This window comes from Coturnix japonica, chromosome 4, assembly GCF_054131305.1.
Source record: "Coturnix japonica strain WE chromosome 4, WE-NBRP24, whole genome shotgun sequence".
Classification (NCBI taxonomy): Eukaryota; Metazoa; Chordata; class Aves; order Galliformes; family Phasianidae; genus Coturnix; species Coturnix japonica.
Window position 1 is genome coordinate 53,506,238 of NC_140666.1, and position 21,424 is coordinate 53,527,661.

General features: G+C 41.8%; 1 protein-coding gene and 2 long non-coding RNA genes across 13 annotated transcripts in view; 1 reads left to right on the forward strand and 2 right to left on the reverse strand.

The window, feature by feature from the left end:
- SLC4A4 (solute carrier family 4 member 4) overlaps nucleotides 1–19,459 on the forward strand; it is a 214,631-nt gene extending 195,172 nt beyond the window's left edge. For all 11 annotated transcript variants that reach the window (XM_085546823.1, XM_015861475.3, XM_085546819.1 and 8 more), the window contains 6 exons: nucleotides 3,010–3,078; nucleotides 4,786–4,959; nucleotides 7,314–7,475; nucleotides 12,141–12,237; nucleotides 14,793–14,872; nucleotides 15,692–19,459. In XM_085546823.1, the coding sequence (XP_085402949.1) occupies nucleotides 3,010–3,078; nucleotides 4,786–4,959; nucleotides 7,314–7,475; nucleotides 12,141–12,237; nucleotides 14,793–14,836 (546 nt within the window). In that variant the 3' untranslated portion in view covers nucleotides 14,837–14,872; nucleotides 15,692–19,459. The remainder of the gene's footprint in view (nucleotides 1–3,009; nucleotides 3,079–4,785; nucleotides 4,960–7,313; nucleotides 7,476–12,140; nucleotides 12,238–14,792; nucleotides 14,873–15,691) is intronic.
- Nucleotides 11,798–15,759, reverse strand: LOC146761074 (uncharacterized). Its single transcript, XR_014945879.1, has 2 exons — nucleotides 15,666–15,759; nucleotides 11,798–11,863 (listed from the first exon to the last, which is right to left on the reverse strand). It is a non-coding gene; the product is annotated as an uncharacterized LOC146761074 (long non-coding RNA).
- Nucleotides 19,460–19,627: 168 nt separating the features above from the next.
- On the reverse strand, nucleotides 19,628–21,169 carry LOC146761075 (uncharacterized). The gene is made up of 3 exons (XR_014945878.1): nucleotides 21,030–21,169; nucleotides 20,430–20,549; nucleotides 19,628–19,764 (listed from the first exon to the last, which is right to left on the reverse strand). It is a non-coding gene; the product is annotated as an uncharacterized LOC146761075 (long non-coding RNA).
- Between the last annotated feature and the right edge of the window lie 255 nt (nucleotides 21,170–21,424).

Below are 21,424 nucleotides of genomic sequence, written 5' to 3' on the forward strand. Positions count from 1 at the left end.
CTTTGTCCATTTCCATAGAGCTCTGTGTGCTGAGCTGCTGCGAGGTGCAGGAGTGCAACTTTGCAGCACCTTCTTTCAGGATGCATTTACTCCCGGGAGGCCTCCAGCAGCCTAGAACAGTTCTGCTTTATAGCTCCAGAAGAAGCTTTCAAGTGGAGAATTAAGTGTGCTTCTACATTGTGTGTCAGAGGGAAGGACTGGGCTGAAGTTCCTACTTTTGGAGCAGCCTGCAGATACCTCTCACTTTCTCATTCACCCTGAAGTCTAGCTGTTCCTAGAGGAGGAAATAAGTCCTGTTGTCAGAACCAGATTTTCAGCATTTTCTACATGTGGATTATGAAAATCTTTGTCTTGTACTTACTTATGGGGGGCACGTGTGTGCCCATTGAAAGGAAGTAACTTCGATGAGAGAGAATATGCAGAACAAATGGCAATGAGCATAGCCCACAGCAGATAGTATTACTCCACAGGTAAAGTTCTGGCCAGAAATCTTTGGGACTGCTGCCACTACCTTTGTGGAGCAGGAACTTTGCCCTGCCTGTTAGGGCTGCCAAGGCACGCACCTCAGCAGCGTGAGGCTCCTGCAGCTTGCCTTGCTTTTAAGAAGAGCCAGCACAACAAATTTCCATTCTTTTAGGCTGTATCATCCTAAAATAGCACTCTTCTTCTTGCTCAGAAGCAATGCCCAGCTCAGCAGTACAGAAAACATGTTTCTGTAGGAAGCAGTGCAATAAAGTGTGGTTTCTTAATTTCCTGATCTTTTCTTCATGTGATTTTATCAAAGCCTTTGGACACTTGTGCTGCTCACGTACCATTTAATCCAGATAGGCAGTTGTTTTCCAAGAGCTGAGATTTATGGAAGTTTGGTGGCCCTGCCAAGCAGGGAGGTTGGAGCTTCATGATCCTTGAGGTGCCTTCCAACTCGGATCATTCTGTGATTCTGTGATTTATTGGCACAGAACCACAAAGAAGTGCCTCCACGGTGCATCAAATCAGAGGTTGAAACTAGAAAACGTGCTTATCTCTTCTTTGTGCAGGATAACTGTCTGTTCCTGGGACGGCTTAAGTGGTGCCGAGTGCAGGCACACAGTTAGTTCATGTAACCTTTCCTTGCAGGATCTCTCTTCCTCTATTGTGCAGGCTCCATTATTTCCCCTGCTCTTGCTTCCCTCATTGTTCTTCTGAGCTTCTCCAAAGAATGCATGTGGGTAAGATCCTCGCAGGAGGATGTCTGAGGATAAACTGGCACGCTCCTTGCCCACGTGCCAGTAAGAATTAGCTGGCAGTGTTTCAGGACCTTCAACGAACTCCAGCAGTAGGGTCTCCTGCTACAAAGAACCGCTTTGCAGAACGTATTGCAGAACATTGGAGTCTTCTCATGCCAGCGGCACATTGAATGCTATTGCTCCCAAATTCAATAAACCAGGGAATCCGCAGAATAATCCCATCCTTGTTTTTTGTGGGTGTTGTGTTTGTGCTGTTTTTGAATGTCACTCATCTTTCAGCTCAGTTATGGCAGATCTCATCCAAAACATCCTCTACCCTGCTAGGAGAATGACAGGCACTTTCCTACAAATACATTCTTAATTCTGTTGGCTAGCAGCAGGTTTGTTCCAAGTGCTCATGCCAGCAACCCCATAGCCAGTGAATGCTTTGCCAAAACATAATCTTCCAAAATGAAAGCACTGCTTGCTACTCTGCAGGATAATGTGCTGAAGTTTCACTTGGGAATGATTTACAGGATTAATTATAATGGAATGGTGAAATAATATTTAGACATTTTTCATTTTTCTTTTTTCTTTTTTTTGAAAAAGAGAAGGAGTGGGGAAAAAAGAAAGCAAGGTAAATGAACTAGAAAGCCAAACACATAAAGCCTCCTTCTTGACTTGCTGGAGGAGATGCCATCTTATGTAATCCTTCAGATGCAGTGAGGATGTTGAATCCCGTGGGTACTTATAGCTCTGTGAAGCCCACACTGACTCGTCCCTCCCCAGCAGGAGAGACAAACAGAACAGCAATAGAAAGATAAAGCAGTCAAGGAGCCTGCAGGAGATGGGTAGCAAGGAAGGAACACAGATAGTGATGCTTTGATCTCTGAGGACATTGTACACATGGCCCTGATGACTTTGGTTAAGTGAAATGCATGCATTCAGGATCAAGGCCTCCACAGAAATTTGCATAGTGCTGTGTTTATTACCTAGTAAACGATTAATGACGTAGTGGAGAATTCAATAAACAGAGGTTATTTGCCACTTTAATGAGTTACATACACAGGTTGGAAAACAAACAGTTTTGCCATGTTAGTCCAGGTGACACTCTGAGCAGGAAGACTTTGGTTTTGCTGTGTCTGCCATTCTGTGGCAGCTGCAGGTCACTGCATGAAGGTTTCCCTTGCCCTAAGCATACTGCTGCAGAGCCCATTCTGCTCTCTGAAGAATGTAACTAGTTGCCCATTACTTAGTGATTGTAGTAGATTTGCATGAGTTAGAGACCGAGTAGTTAGAGATTTACTTTGCATGTCTATAATTGCTCATCTGGGACTCAAGGGATCAGCCCTTCTGGAAATACTTCCATTGTGCGTTAAGTTGGATATATAGTAGGATCCACGATGCCTTTTCTTCCTTTCTACCTTCTGCTTCCAGTCTCATTAGAAACTATGAGGTGAAAAGTGATTTGGAGTTTAATGGAATACATTTTATCCAACCTCTTCGTAAATCTGATTGCTAGCTGGCACTGTCTGTCTTTGTTTCCTTTGTTTCTTGGGGAGACTTCCAACTTGCGCTGAAATGGGAGAGAATAGGGCTCGCTCAGCCTCTGCCCTGCTATCCAGATGTTCTTTCAACTCTCAAAATACAGCAGAAAGATAACACGTGTCTATTACTGTATATTACCCATTCAAAAGTACAGTTCAGATCTGTCATGAGTCAGGGATTATGCCTCCCTGAGCACTAACATTGTGTCACATATGGAGGTGATTAACTTGGTTTCTCCTGCTCTTTTTCCCCACAGTTCATTCCTATGCCTGTACTCTATGGTGTCTTCCTGTACATGGGTGTTGCATCCCTCAATGGTGTGCAGGTAAGTTTCCACAGTGCCCAGTGCTGCTCTGGCAGCTGTGAGCAGACTCCCCACAGGACCCTGCCCAGAAGATGGTAATCACTAATTACTACAAGGCTCTCTTAGGACTTTCCGGCCTTCCTTTTCTCCACCACCTTATTTCTGTTTCCAAAGAAACCCAGGCAGTGCAGCAACTGTTTACAAATATTGCCACACACTGGCTGTTCTTGAGAATGACACTTAATGAAAGAAATTTGCTCAGCAGGAGAGCGGCCAAGTCTTGGCCCCACAAGCAATGAGGGGGGCCTGTGTGAAGACCCAGGATCCTTCTTCATCCTCAGCATACTGACACAGAGGACATGTGCTTACAAAGGCTCTAGGCTCACTTCTGGGATAGTTTGGGTCCTCTGCTGGGACATCTGTTACAGACTGAAGAAAAACAAGAGTACATGATTTATGATGGTGGCATTATTCTGCAGTGTTAACAAGTGAGAACATTGCTGTTTGCTGTGGAAGGGAAGCCAAGCCCCCTTTCTTTGCCACTGAGGAAACGTTATGTAAGGAGCCTTTCTCACAGTGCACTATCTTTAATTGGTGCTAGGAAGCTGGAAGTGTTTTTGTTGCTTCCTGGCACCCTATTAATTGTAGCCTTTCTTTTTAGTGCTTAGTGGTGCTCTAATGGGGAAAGACTCTGTGTTCTGTGAGCACCATGAGAGTTTATTTGGGTATTCTTTAAAATGGCCCAGGCTTTTATTTACTGGTTTGAGATAAATGTGGTCTCAGAAGTGGGCAGCAAGCCCAAGTTCTGGCAAGAGACAGCAGGGGGATTGTAATATTCACCCTTGGGCTGGTTCTCCTGAAGGGGATTTCCCCTGCTTTCTGGCACAGGTGGTCACAGAACTGTGCGCTTACTTATTTTCCCCGATCAAGGATGTTTTTCACTCAGTGAGAGCTCTCCATTTTGGTTTAACTCCAAGTCCACCCAGTCCAGCATGGGCAAGAGACACTGTCTGAAAAGCTGCCCATCTTCCTTGCTCTTCAGTTAGGTGCATTCTATTCTCCGTTAACATGATGTCTGCCCTCACCTCTGCTGACCTCTGCTCGCAGTTAATTTGACAAAGGCACTACTTTTAAATGCCAAATGTCTTTATAGCATTCCCCGGCAAGAACAGGGAAGTTAGCAGAAGTAACCCAAGCATTAATGCTGACCATAGTCAGGACATTCATCTTTTTTCTCAGTCTTGTGGGTAATAAACTGCTTTCTTCAACAGAAAATTTCCCATGTCTCCAGCAGCAGATCAGCCTAGTTGTTCTGAATCCAGCAGAGTTGTTTCCACGGGCACCTAAGTTTTTTGGTTTAAATATTAATCTTCAGATTGCATGGAGTCCTGCTCCGTAAAATAATGGCACCTCAAGGCCTTGCTTTGAGAAATGCTTTGAGAAATTTTGAGAAATTTGCTTTGAGAAATACCTGTGTCTGTGTAGGTGCCAAATGTAGATGTGGGAGCTTAACTTCAGATAACTGAGTTAAAATATATAGCCCACTGCATTAAGCAGTAGTTACTCAAGATAGGGGAACCATGCTGCATTTTCTGCTGCGCTTCCTTTATGGAAGGAAAACAAGTTGATTCAAGGTCTCACTTCATAGTTTAATTATGCAATTGTCTCCCTTTGTTGTTTACCCTGCATTTCATTTATATGTATGTTACTTTTCCATTTTCCATACAGTTCATGGATCGTCTGAAGCTGCTCTTGATGCCTCTGAAGCACCAGCCTGATTTTATCTATCTGCGTCACGTCCCGCTGCGTAGGGTCCATCTGTTCACGTTTCTGCAGGTGGTTTGCTTAGCCCTACTCTGGATTCTCAAGTCAACAGTGGCCGCTATCATATTCCCTGTCATGGTAGGTGACCTTCTCCTTTGCCTTTTCCAGCCACATCTGTTCTGTAGCCTGGGTCTTCCACACATGGACATACACTCCCACAAACAGGCAAATCAAATCCTCTCACTGTAAAAGCCCTACTTTAGAACTCCAGTCTCCATTCATTGTGCTGATGTAAGATTACCCAGGGTGAATGTTCCCCACATTGTCTCAGGTGCTGTGGCTGCTTTTACATAAATCCTCTGGAGGGGAAAGCAAGCCTTGAAAGTTAATTTTTTGCCAGAAAGGTGTAGTTAGTTTTGACCGCTCCTGGTTGCCAGGGTTAGATTTGCTGTGTTTTCTCCTTGAGCTGCATGAATGAATGAGTTCATAGTTTCCTTTTTCAGTCCGCACAAATTGATGTACAGAAAATGTCTCCCTTACTTTTCAGTAACACAAATTGACAAACAAAAATGAAGTGGTAGGGCTGATCTCACTGTTCAGAGAAATGCCAAGCGGAGGGAAGGATTTGCACAACCAGGAGTGAGAAAGGGATTCTCTTGTACTTGGAACTTGAGTAAAAAGGCAAGAATGTTGATTCACGTTTCATATCTGAGATTGCTAAGAATATCTGTAGGATGCATGTTGTCTTTCTAACGATGCATGTCAGAGTCATGTTAAAAACATTATAAATAATTCATCACACAATTATTTCATAAATACACTCTGTGCAGTCAGTCTGATAACGGTGTTTCTACATCAAGGAAGGGGACAGTGAAACAGCTGTCTGTGCAATTAGATTGTTACTATTCCTAGAGACACAGTTAGGTGCACATGCCAAATAAGAAATAAACAAGTGGTAAGGGGAATTTGCATATACACTTGGCACGAGGCTTCCAAACCAGACCAAGTTCCAAAACTTGCAGCCATTTACACTGATCCAGTGATGACTGGAGTAGTTTATGTCGATAATATGGGAGCACAGAGCAGACCCTTCTCTGCCTCCATGCCCCTCCTGTGGCTCAGCTAATGCAACTGGAAGCAATGTAATCTTACACACAAATGAATCCAATGTGGCCATAGCTGCATGCCCAGAGACTGTCTCTCTTGGAAATGGGTCAGAATGCTGTAAAGACAACGCTGTATGAAATTCCCTTGTTACATATGGCTCCAATCTCTCTTCATTTCAGGTTTACTAATGAGTAAAATCTCAGTTGTGGGTGCAGTTACAAAATTGCAATGCAGTTAGATAGATAAAGATATTAAAGGAGTTCCTAATGGCATGCTGTTCCATTGCATTCTCATGGCTGACTGTACCGCTAAAAGCTGAATTTAAGATCTGAAGAATTCCTCTTTGTCCATAAGAGAATCCTTAAGTTTGCTGAATTTTGTTGTAATGACACAAACTCAGGGAAGGTGCACTGATAGACGTCACTGGATCTAATGATAGAACCTCCATTTTTACACTTGTGAACAGAAAGACAACTAGCTTCCAGTCTGACTGTGAAGATCTGACCAACAGCCAGCCCCCTGCTTATTTGTAGGGAAAGTACTTTTAATAAGGAAGCAGTTTACAGTGAAACAATCATGGCTGTTTGCACGGCATCTTTCCACTCCCCAAGTAATTTTTCACTCCTGTAATCCCACTTAAATTATGCAAGTCATAGTTTGAGATCCATTTTGAGGAATAATTTCTGTCATTGATCTTCATCGCTTGGAGCAAACTGTCTTAAAATCAGTTCAGCCTTTAATCTTGGTATGCATCTGTTGGTGATGCTAAATTTCAGCATAGATGTAGACACCCATTTCAGACATGTCTCTTATTTTTCCCCCAGTGCTTTAGACTGCTGTTTTACCCAGAAAAAAAAAAACAGTTTCTTGCAGACAGAATCCTAGCAAATGTTATACTGTAAAATCTGAGGGCATACCTGGGCCACTGCCTAATTTTTGAAGTATTATTATACCTGGAGAAATGGTGAGAGAAAAAAGCAAAGAAAATTACTCAGGATGCTCTTGTGAACATGTATGTGTAAGTTGAATCCCCAAAATAGATGAAAATACTCATTTGGGACCTCTCTAGTTCATTATTTGACCTGATAGTTGTCTGCAGAAGGTTAAAGATGACTTTTGTCTTTACGAGAGTAGTAAGTGATTACATTACTGTTTCTGTATGTTGCTTCTGTTTAATCTGATGTGAAATGCTGCTGCTTGAGGCCTGACTCAGTTCCAGCTGTTAGGTTTTCAAGCTGAACAACTGGAATATCTTAATGACCTTGTTCTCTATATGTTCTTCTACAACCAGAATTCAAGTGTTTGGGATTAAGAAGCAGCATGAACAGGTAATGCAATCAAAACTAAAATGTGTGTGAGTGAGAAGTCCCTCTCTGCCTTTTCAGATCTTGGCACTTGTAGCAGTCAGAAAAGCCATGGACTACCTCTTCTCCCAGCATGACTTAAGTTTTCTTGATGACGTCATTCCAGAAAAAGACAAGAAAAAGAAAGAGGATGAGAAGAAGAAGAAAAAGAAGAAGGGCAGCCTGGACAGTGACAATGAGGATGTAAGGAACTTCTCTGCCTTTTTTTTTTTTAAACTCCTTATTTCTGGCTAATCCTGGGTGATGGCTCTGTGGCCTTCAGCAGCTCTGGGGGTGGTGGTTTCCCTATCCTCTTTTGAAGCAAACCAGCACAGTCCTTACCTGTTGCAGCAAATGAGCTCCAAACAAAACCTTTTCAACACTGCCTTCCCTTTTCCAGGCATCAGCAGCCTGTGGTAGGTGGAACTTGCATTGCCAAAAATGCAATTGCACCTTCCACCCAAGATATCTGTTGCTATGTCATGTCCTTTATTAGAATATCTTGTATCATTCTGTCATGTTCATCTTCTCCTCCCTCCCTTGCCTTTCTGCCCTGATTGTCTCTTATTTTTTAGGAGGAGAAAGTATCAGAGCTGCTTGCAAAAACCTTCCAAAACCAGCTTGTTTTGTTCTGTTTTCTAATAACTCTTTTTAAAAGCACAAAAAGTTAAGATTTGTCACATTTCAGAAAAGGCTTTGTTGTCTGTTGTTAATACATTCAAATAGTATACGTACCCTTTATGCAGTGTATTCTACTCTTTGCTTCTATCTCAGGTTGCAGCATATATAGACCTATAGAAACTGTAATAGTTTAACTTACCTTTGCTAATGGCAATACTAAGCACAGTGACCTGATTAGACCAGAAAAATGTGCCTTAGAAAGTGTTTCTTATCGTAGATGTAGTAAGATGAATCTTAGGACTTGTGCCTTCAAACATTTTCCTACCCAGGCTTCATGCAAACTCAAATTCTATAAATGTAAATGAAAGTGGTAAACACACTGATCACAGAGCACTTCATATCGAAAGCGCGATCTTCCTTTGGAGAGCTGGCTGCTTCAGTCTGAGTCTTTTTTGCTGGATGGCTGTACCGAGGGAGCTGAGCTTCATTAATTATGAGCTACACGGAGGACACTGACATAGCATCAATAGTTCTGCTTGTATAATTTCCAGAGTTAATGGAGAAAGGCTTTTCATGTGATTTAGAGAAAATTAAGATAACCTGAAGCTGGAAAATAACACATCTATACAGAGCAGGAGAAATAAATGAGAAGGCATCATGCCTTGGGAGGAAAAGTCAGCTGAACCACTCTTGCACATTCACATCTAACTCACTGACCTGCAGCCAGGAATACCCAAGTTTTGAAGTCTGGTGAGGTACGACAGAGAAACAGCAGCATCAATTGTTTGCCTGTTTGCTCCCTGGCCTTTTTAGTTGATGCAAAGTGGGCAACAGCAACCTCGGGAAAAGGGAATTCCTGAAGAAGTAGCTACTGGGTCAGTGTTATTTCCTGGAAGTGTTTTTGCAGTGAAGCCTTAAGGAGAGTGCAAGCAAGCCATGGTCAGCTGTGGGAAGTACTGCTGCCACCAGGCTGTGACAGTACAGCAGAGCACAGTACTGCAGCACTTCTATTGTTTCTACTGTGTGTCATCTGTATTCTTCCTGTACTGAGCAGAATCGCCACACTGGCCCTATTTATGCAGTCATGTGGGTTAGATAATAAGTTTAGTGTCTTCAAGTGTAATATGGCAGCTCCAAGAGTTCCTCCAGATCATTCTGATGCCTGGCCTTACTCAAGGTTAGCAGGACAGAAAACACAACCATTATCCAGGTGGAGAACATGCTAGAGCTCAAGTCCCTTTCATGACAGCTGTGTTAGAGGCAACAAAGACTGACTATTCCAATGAGAAAATATACAATGGCCTTTCTTCAGTGAATATATGCTCTATATTGCAGGAAATATACCCAAGAAGAGTCAAAATTAGCAATTTTGTAGCGAGGGTGCAGCGATGTAGGAGGTAGCCTGGATCCACTCCTCATTAAATCAGGCTGAATTTCAACTGGGAAGATCAGTCCTTATTTCAGACATCAAGCTCCCCTTCCCCTTCCTTCCTAGCAGGCACTGACCTTTAGACTACTCTGTTCCTGCACACTTCTATCAAGAAGTCCCAAGAACACAATTGTTAGCAGTACAGGTTTTGCTGAGACTTTCAGCACGTCTGTATGACTAATAGGGAAGGCAGAAGCTTCAAGCATCAGGAAAACTCTCACCTAAGAACATGCTGATGAGACCAAGACTTGTATGTTATCAGTGTCACATCAACAGGAAACCACATGTGCATATTCCCACGTTGTTCCTCTCAACTGTGGGAGACAACATAAGAAATGTTTTTTCTCTTCTTCATCAGTGAAGCAGGATGTAAAAATTCTGACCCTTATGTTTCAATAGTGTGCCTTCATCTGCAAGCTACCTCGCCCCAGGATATGTGCATTTACGTACTACTGTATGTAGAAAGCAGTTCCTTGCACAGGCTCCCTTTTCATTTCAATGGCTGTCACTCCTCCAGCATGTGGAAAGCCAAGGTCAAGGGCTTCCTTCAGTAAATAGATTTGTATGATTCCAAGTGAAAGAAGATGTTCTGCTGTATGCACTGAACAGTCAACAAAGGTTTGACTCAGCTCCTTCATTAAGACTGATCTGAATCCAGCAGCGTAGTATCCTGAGCCATGTCTCCTGTATTTCTGGTGTGTTTTAAGCCTCCTAGGCTTTCAGGTATAGTATGCAATCAAGTGGGTAACAGAATTTATGCAGAATGTTCTTAATTAACCGTTCTTATTTTCTTTTCCAGCGCTTGCTTTTGCCAGCTTCCTGAACGTAAAGCACTTGGTGTTATTGGTTTGATTATTTTCACCCTTTTCATTTCAGAAATATGCCTCCATAAAGTTAGTACTGTGGGGTTTTGCAGGCATTCTACCGATAAGAGCTGGGTGAAGAGAATTGCTGGACATTGCGAATTCAGGTGGTGTTATGTAAACAAGCACAGCAAAACCTGGTGTTAACAGAGACCACTCTCTAGCAGGAGTTAAGATGTACTGTTAGTTCTCACTGGGGATTTGCTAGCAGTCAGGGACAACAAGAAAGGAACTGCAAAGAAAGTTTTTCAGCAACTTCTACAACTTGGTTTTAGCAAGTAAAAATTACAGCCACTAACTGATGGATTTGCCCAAGCTTGTGCATAGTGGAAAGCTGAATTTTGTCTCAGATTTGATGTCCAAAATGCACGACCCAAGAAGGGCCAGCCAATGTTTAAAAATATACCAGGATGTTATAATTCAGTTTAAGAGCCAGAAGCGATGTGTGATGGCCTCTACTCTCTTTAGGGCACTTTAGCCAACCACAGGCATTTTCTTTATCTCTTTGCTCATTTCACATGGTCAAGTTTAAAGCAGAAGGAGCATCGGCACTCCCATTCCACAGATCTTTTATTTCTTAGCACCAGAGCAGTACTAATGTTGGATGGATTACTCAACTCTTTGCTCGTTTACAACATAGCTCTAAATGGCTGGGAATTCTGGTATGACTTTATTGCCTCCATGTCTTTTTAAGATGTATTTGAGCTATTCTTTTATATAGCTTTGTAAAAAATAACTAACGCACACGCATATGCACACGTCTGAGGGAACGTTTTGCTAGTGGAGTACACATGGTATTGCACTGGGTGTCTGTAACATTTAAAACAAAAAAACAAAACAGAAAATGAAAAAGAAAACCCAGGGAAAGAGATTTTCTGGCTTCTGTAGTGTTTTCCTACTCTGGCTTTTAGGTGTGACTCTCCCCAGTGCAGTGTTATACTTCATGCAGTGTCTAGTTCTCTCCAGGAACAAAGATATATTAACATTTCTGGCATGTATCACCTGGCATCTATCACCTTAATTCCTTTGCCAACTCAAGCAGTGTCAGCCTTTCTTTGATCACGTTAAACTGTTTTATAAAAAATAAAAAAATTAAATGCCAAGTAATTCAGTACCTCCTAAGCACAAGCAAGTGGGTTATTACTGGAACTAGTGGGGCATAATCATCAAACTCCAGGGGACTCAGTGGTTACAGTGTGCTGATAATTTGAGCAAAAGCTTGCTGACTTCAGCAGAGAGCTAACGTGGGGAAAGGCTTGCTAATGTATAGCTTTTCTCTGCACTCGTAACTCTTCTTGAACAGTCTGCCGTATCTCCTGTGTGGTGGGATTACATCAATTCTTAAAAGGACCCTGGATTTGATGAAATATCTTATTGCAAACAGAGGAGCAATTGGGACTGGCTTTATTTAAGTAGTAAATAAAAAGAAGAGTTGAAGCAATGGAAGTTAAAGATTATCTGCCATATTGTCTCTTGACACTCTTCCTTGTAAAGCAGTTTGGAAGGAGAAAAAAAAACATAGAGGTCCTGCTACAATTAGCAGAAATCAGAATGGGATAAAACATTTAGTGACATTTCTCAGAAGGCAGTGCCCTGTCATTTCTGCCAACAAATGAGTGCTTAATCCACTTTTATTTCCTGCAGCCAATCCTGCGCTGACTCAGATGGCATCTCACAAACTGGTAGCATAGGAACCGGTGGAGAGAGGAAAAGATAACACTTAGATAAGATTATTCTTTCAGTCTGCTTTACTTCCCTAGTGTGAAGAAAGAGGGAAAGTGAGGTGCAAGAGGGATCCAGTTAAAAATCAGGAGGCTGCCAGCTGGGCTACAGGATTCCTTTTTACCTGGTTTTTTTTTTCCCTACAGAAATGATGTGAAGGATGATATTAATTTATGGGTGACAATAAGAGAGCAGTGAAAATTTTCTAAGACCTTTTACACGTTTCTTTCACAGTCTGACTGCCCCTACTCAGAAAAAGTCCCAAGTATTAAAATACCAATGGACATCATGGAGCAGGAACCTTTCCTAAGTGATAGCAAACCTGCCGACAGTGAGTAGAACTAACTCTTGCATGCCTGCGTGACTCTGACGTGCAGTACAATATCTATATATAAATTAATATTTTTTAGAGCTTTTCTATTATTTCAGAAGTGTGGTGTTTTTGTTTGTTTTTAATTTCCAGGTCTCTGATTTACGACAGTATTTGGCTTTGTTTTTATATGTTCTTTTTTTCTTCCCAAAATTCATGTTATTACTTTTGGTGCCTCCAGTTTAACTGCTTTTGTCCAGCTATGTTTCTTGATAACTTCCTTTCTCCTCCACTCTGTAACTTCCCCATCCACTCAGTCCATTTCTGACCTTTGCCATTTTGTGTTAAATTTGCTGATGGTTTGCATTTATTTTCCCTGAGTCTATTGCTCTGGATTTGCAGCACATCTAAACTGCATCTCTGGCCTGTTTATTTCCTTAGGTTCCAAGCAGTTGCAAAACTCAGCACTTTAAAAGAATAATTAAGCATGTCATTGATTCCCACTATGCATTAAGCTGACAAGGCAGCCATTTGACCATTAACATCATTTGACCATTAACACATTTCCCTTCTTAGGTGACTTGCTTTTGTGCTATTGTGTCTTTTCATTTCTTAGGTTAATATCATGGAATCAAGGAGTTGTAGGCTTTGGAAGTGACCTCTAGAGATCATCTAGTCTAACCTCCCTACAATAGCATGTCCCCTTACAGTAGGTTGCACAAAAAACACCCAGGAGAGTACTAGATGCAATACTGGTGCCTGGGGAACGCTGCTAGCTAGAGGTCTTCAACTAGTCTATGCCTTTATTTCACTTTCACTTCTCATATTGTAGCCTTTTAAGAGAGGACAACTGACATGAGCTTTTTTGCCTTTGCAGCGACTTCTGTCAATGTTATGAGCAATGGTTTCAGTCTTAAGATAAATACGCTGATTTGTCACAAGATGGGAGCAAAGAAGCACAAATGATAACAGTAGATCACTACTGCTGCATTACTGGTGATAAGATTTCTAGGAATAAGACCAGAAACACTGAACTTCAGATTCCTTAAGTAGGATCTGTGTTTAGGAGCTGGTCCCTAACCATCTTGGCTTTTGGTGGCATTTGGTAACCCTAAGCATTGCATTGTGTTTTTAGATAAATGAACACTTAAGAGATTAATATTCTAAAACAAAGCCAAAGACAATTACTTTACTATTTGTATGCTCTCAGTGCATCAACCTTGAACCCAACAGTTCTTCTTAGTTTTTCTATGAAAATGCCCTGATATGCTTAAAGCAAGTTCATCCTAAATGTTGTTGCACAGGGTCTTATGATTGGGTACAATGTTCTCAGCATCATCAGGGCTGAAATAATTAGGGAAATGGTAATACTTCTGCCACAAACCTGTTTGTTGGAATGCCCTTTCAGACAACAAAGGATAAGATGTCCATGGGCCAAGCAGCAGTTTGTTTGTGTCCAGTATTATCATTCTGAAATCGATTTGTCAGCTTTTATTTAGAAACAATTTAAAAAAAAAAAAAAGACCAACAAAAAACTAAACAAACAGGCTCTTGTACTGGAAAAAGTATCTGGAATCCACCAACACCACGGTCTCACCTACTCACCCTAGAATATAACAGTGCTCTGAGACTCAAAGTGTATTACTAATAATACTAATAGCATTCAGTACTTGAGCATACTGTGCATGTTCAGAGTGCTTGACAAACAATTCACCCTTCAACCTCTAAAGCAGACAAGTGGATTCCAGCTGTTTCTTGATCCAAACACAGAATTCATTTTTTACTCTTTAGCTTCCCTTCAGCAATAGCAAGAATAGGATTATTATTAAAAAAGAGTACATTTCACCACGCTGGTCAGGAAATGAATGTGGTTACAGGCAACAAGCCACCTGTTTTTGCACAAGGAGTTTGGATGCTACAGTGAGGAACACAGGGTAACTAAAGTAGTAAATGGAAGGTAAGTATCAAGATGTAAAGGTGCTGAAAGGAGGCCACGAAATGGAGTAATTTTTCTGAGGTGGAATTTTGGAATTTCCCAACTAGGCAATGTGTGCCCAAATTCCTGATTGAGGGATTCCCAGCCCCTCTTTGCCAGGCATCAGATGCAGAAATGCTCCCGGGCTGAGACCAGCTTTGCAGTGTCTCATGGCTTCCCTCTGGGAAGCATATTTGAGCTGGGGACCCTTTGCCAGGCTGCGGTGAAGGCCTGGTGGGCACAAAGTGAGTTTTCCCGTAGGCTGTTTCTTGGAGCAGCTAATCTGCCTCTTGTGTGGCAGCTGGGTGACTGCTCATGGCTCTACAACTGCGTATGCAGTTGCGTGTCTGCATGCGCAAAGGCATGCAGCAGAATGCAGCTCACACGGCAGCCCCTGCAAATGAATCACGGTTGTTTAGCAGTTCAGGTTTGTTATCTTGGTGAAGACAACTTTATTATTTTCATTTACAAGCTGTGAAATTCATACAGCAGGAAGTCACCAGTTAAAAACACAGCTAAACACATGAGAGTTTGCTGGGCTTATGAAAACATCAATGCTGCATGCAATGACAAATAAGATCTTTTCTCTCCTCCCTGACAGAAGAAAAATCACAAACATTCCTTGAACGCCATACGTCGTGCTGATAAAATTCCTTTCCTTCGGTCACACACTATGCCAAGGTAAGTACTTGTAAAATGCAATTTGTATGTGCCACAGTGTACTGAAATTCTACTAGGCAAATTTCCTATCTGCTAAAAGGAAACCCTTAGAAAACACCTTGAAAGAATTCCTAACGTGCAGTTGTTGCATCCTAACTTCGTTCCCAGCATGGCCTTACAATGTGGAGAGAGTGAGGAGCTTGCGTAAGTACTCAGCTGGCCTCAGTTAAACTGTACTGATGCCTGTTTTGGCGTCCAAGCCAGCAAAAAGTTGTGGAACAACTGGGAAAAGTCTAGAAAAACATGTCTACAGGAGAAAAAATTAAATGACTTAAAAATATATAAACTTGTACAGGCAGTTAGTTGTACTTACTGGGTATGTGGAGCTTCTCAGTTAACAAAATCAGTAGGCTTACTCCCTGACTTGAGCAGTGTTTGGACCAATTCATTACAATAATATGACATGATGCACAGGCCTATCAGTAAGTTATGGTACCAAAGAGGGCTTTATATTGCCAGTGCCCATCTCTGTTACTTATTTGGTACCGGTAAGCTGCCATTTTCAGAAAGCTCTGTTGTACTGGTGTGTGCTGGAACACTTGGTGCTGGGAGTTGAGCCTTTTTCCCATTTCTAGATGTGACACCGTGCTGTGCCCAGTAAATACCACTGTTTTGTTCATAAATACTTTTTTCTTGGAGTTGTACAGTTTTAAAGGATCTGATCCCTCAGAAAATGTACTGTTCAGAATTCAGCCGAGTGCTGCAGAGTGCATTAAGCATTACTAAAATACATGACATTAGTCCACACACTTACCTACCCTGCCTTCTTTTTCTTCGCAGCCCTCCACGAACTCCAGTAAAAGTTGTGCCTCAAATTAGAATAGAACTTGAGCCTGAAGACAATGGTTATTTCTGGAGGAGCAAGGGAACAGAAACTACTTTGTAACTTGTCTGTCTGTTAAGTCTTATATGGAATTTATTTTGTCACTAGCCAAATATTACAATGCTCTCTGCTCCCCACCCGCAAAGGTAAACGAGACGTTCTGCGCTCCCCGCTCCGCCCTTATCCCCCCTGCAGATTTCCTCTTATTTATCCTCAGCCAATTTTTCCACTTTGACCAAGACTCATTTTTGCCTTCTCTGTTGCTTAGACATGCACGCATCTCATTTTCAAGCAGAGGGCAGAAGTATTAAGGATATAATATAATACTTTTGTGAAATGTCAGAGGAACTGGCATTACTTTAGTTGTGAATCAGTGTTTGTTTGTTTGTTTGTTGTCTGGCAGAACAAAACTGACCTCCAGGCTAATTCAATGTCTTTATTACACTGCTCTAAGATGCTGGAAAGTGCTGCTAATACTAACTTGCTCTTAAAGCCTGTACTCGTAGTAACACAGGAAGGAAAGCTGAAAGGTACTTCACTCCCAGCACAGACAAACTATTGCCATCGTTGTAGCATGTGTTTTCAAACGTCCCTTTCCTATGCAATTTTTTTTAAAGAAACACTTTAATGGACTTAATCCGTCAGGTACATTGAAGAGTGTTATTTTCCTACATTATTTTGTTTAAATTATGGGGGCCTAACCTATGACTTCTTTTTTTTTTTTTGACAATTTTTTTTAACCTTTTTTTTAATTACTGTAAAGACAAATGAATTTTTTCCTGCAGCAGGAAACGTATAGTTTGGAGTAGTTCTACCTCTTATTTCTAGATGCCAGGCTTTCTGTAAAGATGTATTGTACCATATCTCATGTGATTTTTACAAAAAAGAGAAAAAAAAAACACAACAAAAAACCTACACAATCTCCAGGACGTGGCATAGGGCTGGATCAGTTTTATTAACACCTTCTGCTCTAAAGCTTCTGTTTTACTTAGGGTTATTTTATTTGTTACGAATGATCTAACTTCACTATGAAGGAGATGGGATATGACTTAAATCTCTCGTGATCTAGGAAGGGTCTTAAGTGTACTGTTGGTAAGTGAAATACTGACCGGTTAACGGTGTCAGTGGACAGATGCTGATTGTATTCATTTTGTTGATTTCCTATGCAGTATTGTTAGAATTTGTCCATGTGAAACATCTGTGTGTGCACGTGTGTGTATGTGTGCAAGTGGAAACACCCTGCGTGTGGTTGAGACACAAGATCCAGATCCTCCTTGAGAACTGACAGTGCCCAGGCACTGCTTTCTGTCACTTGCAGAATTTACTCTTACACCTTGACTGCTCGGCGCTCCGCCAGATAAACCAAACCTTCCATACATGATGATGTATCGGTAGGAAATCAGCTAGGCACAGTAACACAGGTCTTTGGTTTTAAGCCCAGCAAGCATCACCTTGTGACACGTTATTTTCTCTGCGGTGGGTACACATTTATTCCAAGTGTGAGGATTACATATGACATGCTGCAAAGGTTTCACTTTAAAAATGAAGCTCCCTGCAGTGAAGCATACAGGGGCTGAAGCAGCTGTGAGAGCAGCTCACGGGGGGGAACAGTCCTTAATAAGCCCCCAGTGCTGGGCATTAAAAACACTCTTGCAGAAACTGCTTTGTAATGCCTAATACATGGCTTTGTTTCATTCTCTTTCCCTAAAGTAGCAAAGATACTGAATAGGAAGGTAGAGCTTCATGGCTTCCACACTTGCTGTGAAGAAACCAAAGTCCATGTTGATTAAGGAAATAGGATTTCATCACGGTGCTGGGAGACCTTATATGCCAAATTCTAGCACCCACAAACAAGTAATAACCACATCAACAATCAGAGCTGCAAACCAGAACTCTTTTTTTCCCCAGATACTGGTTCTGGTTAAAAGATGCAGTTATATGGACTGTAATATTATTATTGTTTTTTATGGTTTTTTTTATTACTATTTGCACGATCTTGTGTTAGTGCTCATTGCTGCACAAAGATGATTGAGTTGCAGAGGAATTGGCACAGCACACACACATGCACACACACGTACATTCCCCAGCTGGTTACCAAGGAATCCCAATTCCTGCTTACCTAACATTTTTGTTTACTGTGAGGAAGCAGTGCACAAGGAAGGGAGAGCTTTGCTCTTTCTTTGCTGCCCCTGAGATATCAGCATCCCCTAAATGCAGCCCAAACCGGTTTCACAAAGGGTGAGGAGCCATCTGAAGGCAGCCAGAAAAGCAGCCACTGCGTGATCCCTTCTGCTGCCTGCTAGGATTAGCTGGAGAACAGAGAACCTGGGAAGTGCAATCCTAATGTGTAGAAAACTGTTTTAATTCCTTGGTGAAAGTAAGTCACAGACTACCAAAGGGGAAACAGATTCAAATATCATCATGTACGCAGTACATGTGAGCTCTTATGTTTTGCCCAGACACTTTATTTGTAGAAATCCAAATAAGGAAAGATCAGCGTAGATTAATATAGAGAAAAAGATTTCCTTAAGAGAGCACTGACTAAAGAACCCTCCCCCTGCCCACAGTATGCTCAGAACGCAGCATACTGCACACATGCATATACGCACACACACAAACATCCTTTCATCTGCTCTTACCTGGTGATTTGTCTTCACAAAAATGAGGTCTTCCACTTTTGAACCGCGTTAAATGTACTTGAACTGTATTGACTGCTGATCTACATCTGTCTCTTTTTTATTTCTTATGTTAACAGGTGAGCTGTTGTACAGAGGGCAGCGTTGTTTAAAGGCTGGGACAAAGATTTCTGTAGTTTTCCATGTCAAAAACAACTCTAGATGGAGACAGGAGCTGGAAATCTTTTATTTCCCGCTTCCTGACAACAGCCCTTTGTGGGAGGTTGTCTGTCCTATTTTGTTTCCTTTAACAAAATTAAATAAAGACAGGGAGCAAAAGCCTCTGCTGGCATCAAGAGACTGAAGGCAGCGGAAAAGCAGCTGCCTAATAGCATCTGATGGGCTGATGTCACCACAAGGTGAGTTTCACTGCACTTTTGTAGGCCTTGTGACAATAAAACTAATTTCGGTTCAGAATTGGACATTTGGTGAGAAAAGGCAGAGGAAGCACTTCTGGCTTCTGAAATCAGAAGAGTCCATAAAAAAATCACACAAAAAAGAACCTCCCCAAACAGTTTCTCTTAGAAGTCCTACAAAAATAGGCACCTACTGAGGGCAGAAATGCTGCTGTCACCCAGTGAAAACAAGCCAACTGCAGATGACTTTGTCCCAGACCCATGAAAACGGTGACTGTCTGCCTCTGTAGCCACTACTTATTTGTCGTCAAGGTTGACATATATTTGTATGCATTACTTTTTGTTTTGTTTTTTTTTCCTTGGAATCAATACGCACTTTCAGATACTTTTATTGTTTTTAATTCTCTTAAGTAAGTCTGTATTTGCTTTGGAGGAAAGAATAAAGAATTAACGTAAAATGAAGCGGATCAAGATGGTGGAACAAAACCGACAAAAGCAGAAAACATTTCAATATGTTAAATTTTTTTCCACTAATATAAAACATGAAATTCCTTATAACATAGTATTTTACAGTTTTATGAAGCTTTCTATTGTGACTTTTATGGAATCAAAAGATGAAGATGATGAGATATTTTAGCATTTATATTTTTCAAAATTAAATGTATACTGAAAATAAAGTAACTTTATGCATTTATTGGAGCGTTGTGTGGTTTTGTTTTGGTTTTTTTATGTATTCTGTTTGGTTTGACCTAATGAAGATTCCTGGATCACTGCTGTCAATGTTACCATTGCTAAGGCCAAATGTCTGGCAGGTCTCTGGGTGGAGAGGACATTCAGAAAGGTCCTGACCCATGTAGAGAAGCACAGGACCAGCCTTTATAAACTCAAAGAGATTTGGGATACGTGGCTCTGTAAGCACATACACTTTATAGAGTCTTAGCTTTTTGAAATTTGCACTTACCCAGCTGAGCATTCTAGGCAGGAGTCAGCCCAGTGTTCCTGTTAGGAAAATGGGGAAGAATTGCATGCACTCTAGGTAGTAACAAAAAGGAAAACAGCTACAAATGCCAGCACAATACAAGTTGTTGTGGGTTTTTTTCCCGTGTGTGTGTGTGTGTGTGTGTGGGGAGGTGTGGGTGGGGAGGTGTCCTTCCTCACTAGGAGGTACATGCAGGGCATGGTCAGCAAGGTGCTGATGGAGGTAGAGCTCTCTGCTTAAGGCCAGTTAGGGATGCAGAAAAAGCTGTAGAGGCACTCAATGTTACATGAAACTGAATAGAAACTGTCATTAGGAAAGAGGACTGTAAACAGGTCCAGTAACAGGGATGTGCCCTCTCACATCCCAAACCCAGCTATTGCAGTCACTGATGGTGTCAGGGGCTCCTTTCCAGGTACTGAGACATCTCCTGTTTCTTCCCCTTGCCAAGCAACTACATAAAGCCTGCTAAAAATACCACTTGTTCCTTTTATAGAAAACAGCTTGCACAGGTTCACTTTATGTAATGGCTTTGGGCTAAAGCAGCTTACAGTGCACTGCTCACGTGTTGCTGGGACATGTATACTGCAGGGATGCTGTTGGTCTGCCAGGAAAGAACTATAGGTGTAGAGAGCACAAATTACCCCATTGGTTAAACATTAAATAAACATGTCAGTGGTAGTCCTACCCCAGTCCCTTTTGTGTCCCGGTTTCTTCTCACAGCATTACCAGCATGGCCACTCTCCTGCAGTGCCCCAATGGGGCTGCTTCTGTCTCACCATTGTCTTGGCCCAGGCAGCTGACACGGCTGGGAGAGTACAGAATTATTCTGCTTAGTTTTAGTAAAGCAGCTGGAGTGTTAGAATTGCAGTGACTGGTTTGGCAAGTCTTATGTCCCGCACTGAACAGTGGAAATCGTAAATAAACATCAAATTTGGTTCCCTCTCTGGACGAGGAGGCACCTGAAGTAAGCAGCCATTTCAGTGGTTTGAAACTGTAAAGCAGCACTGACTTCTATATAAATTTCTGCCACAAAAAGAGGTGCTGCCCTTAAAACACAAATATATGTGTGCTTTAAGCTACACTCATAGGTAAGGAACACCTCATTTACACAACGATGATGCTTAAACGAACTGCAAGTCTCTTTCTGCTGCTGCTGTAACATATCTGGCAGTCTTGGTCCAGACAGCAACCAGGCTTTTTGCTTTCCACAAACTGGGACCAAAAGCTGTGCACTGCCCAGAGTTCTTCTAATTCAGTCACTATGGAAAGCGCTCTGTGAACATACCTCAGTGCTGCTTCCTTTGCAGGGAATTATTGCCCAGGGAAATGATTTACTTGCTCCTGAACTCCCTGTGTGGGGACAGGGTGGCTATGAGCTGATCTCCTCCAAAAAATGTCTCCACCTCTTGCCAGCCTGCCAGAAGTTGTGGATGAGCCCTTCTTTGCATGGGGTTTGTAGACAAACTGCACAAAGCAAAATATTCGCCGCTCCTTTTAGGCAAGCACTGCACACAATACATAAAAAGAATAAAAATTAGAAGGAATTGTGAGCCCAGTTATTTGCTGTTTTTTCACTTGGAGCCAGTGGGACTACAGCAAGGACGCAGTTGGCCTGAGCAGCAAATTGCAGCTTTAAATACTAGAAAAATTAGTCATTAGCAAAGCAAAAAGCCAAGCAGG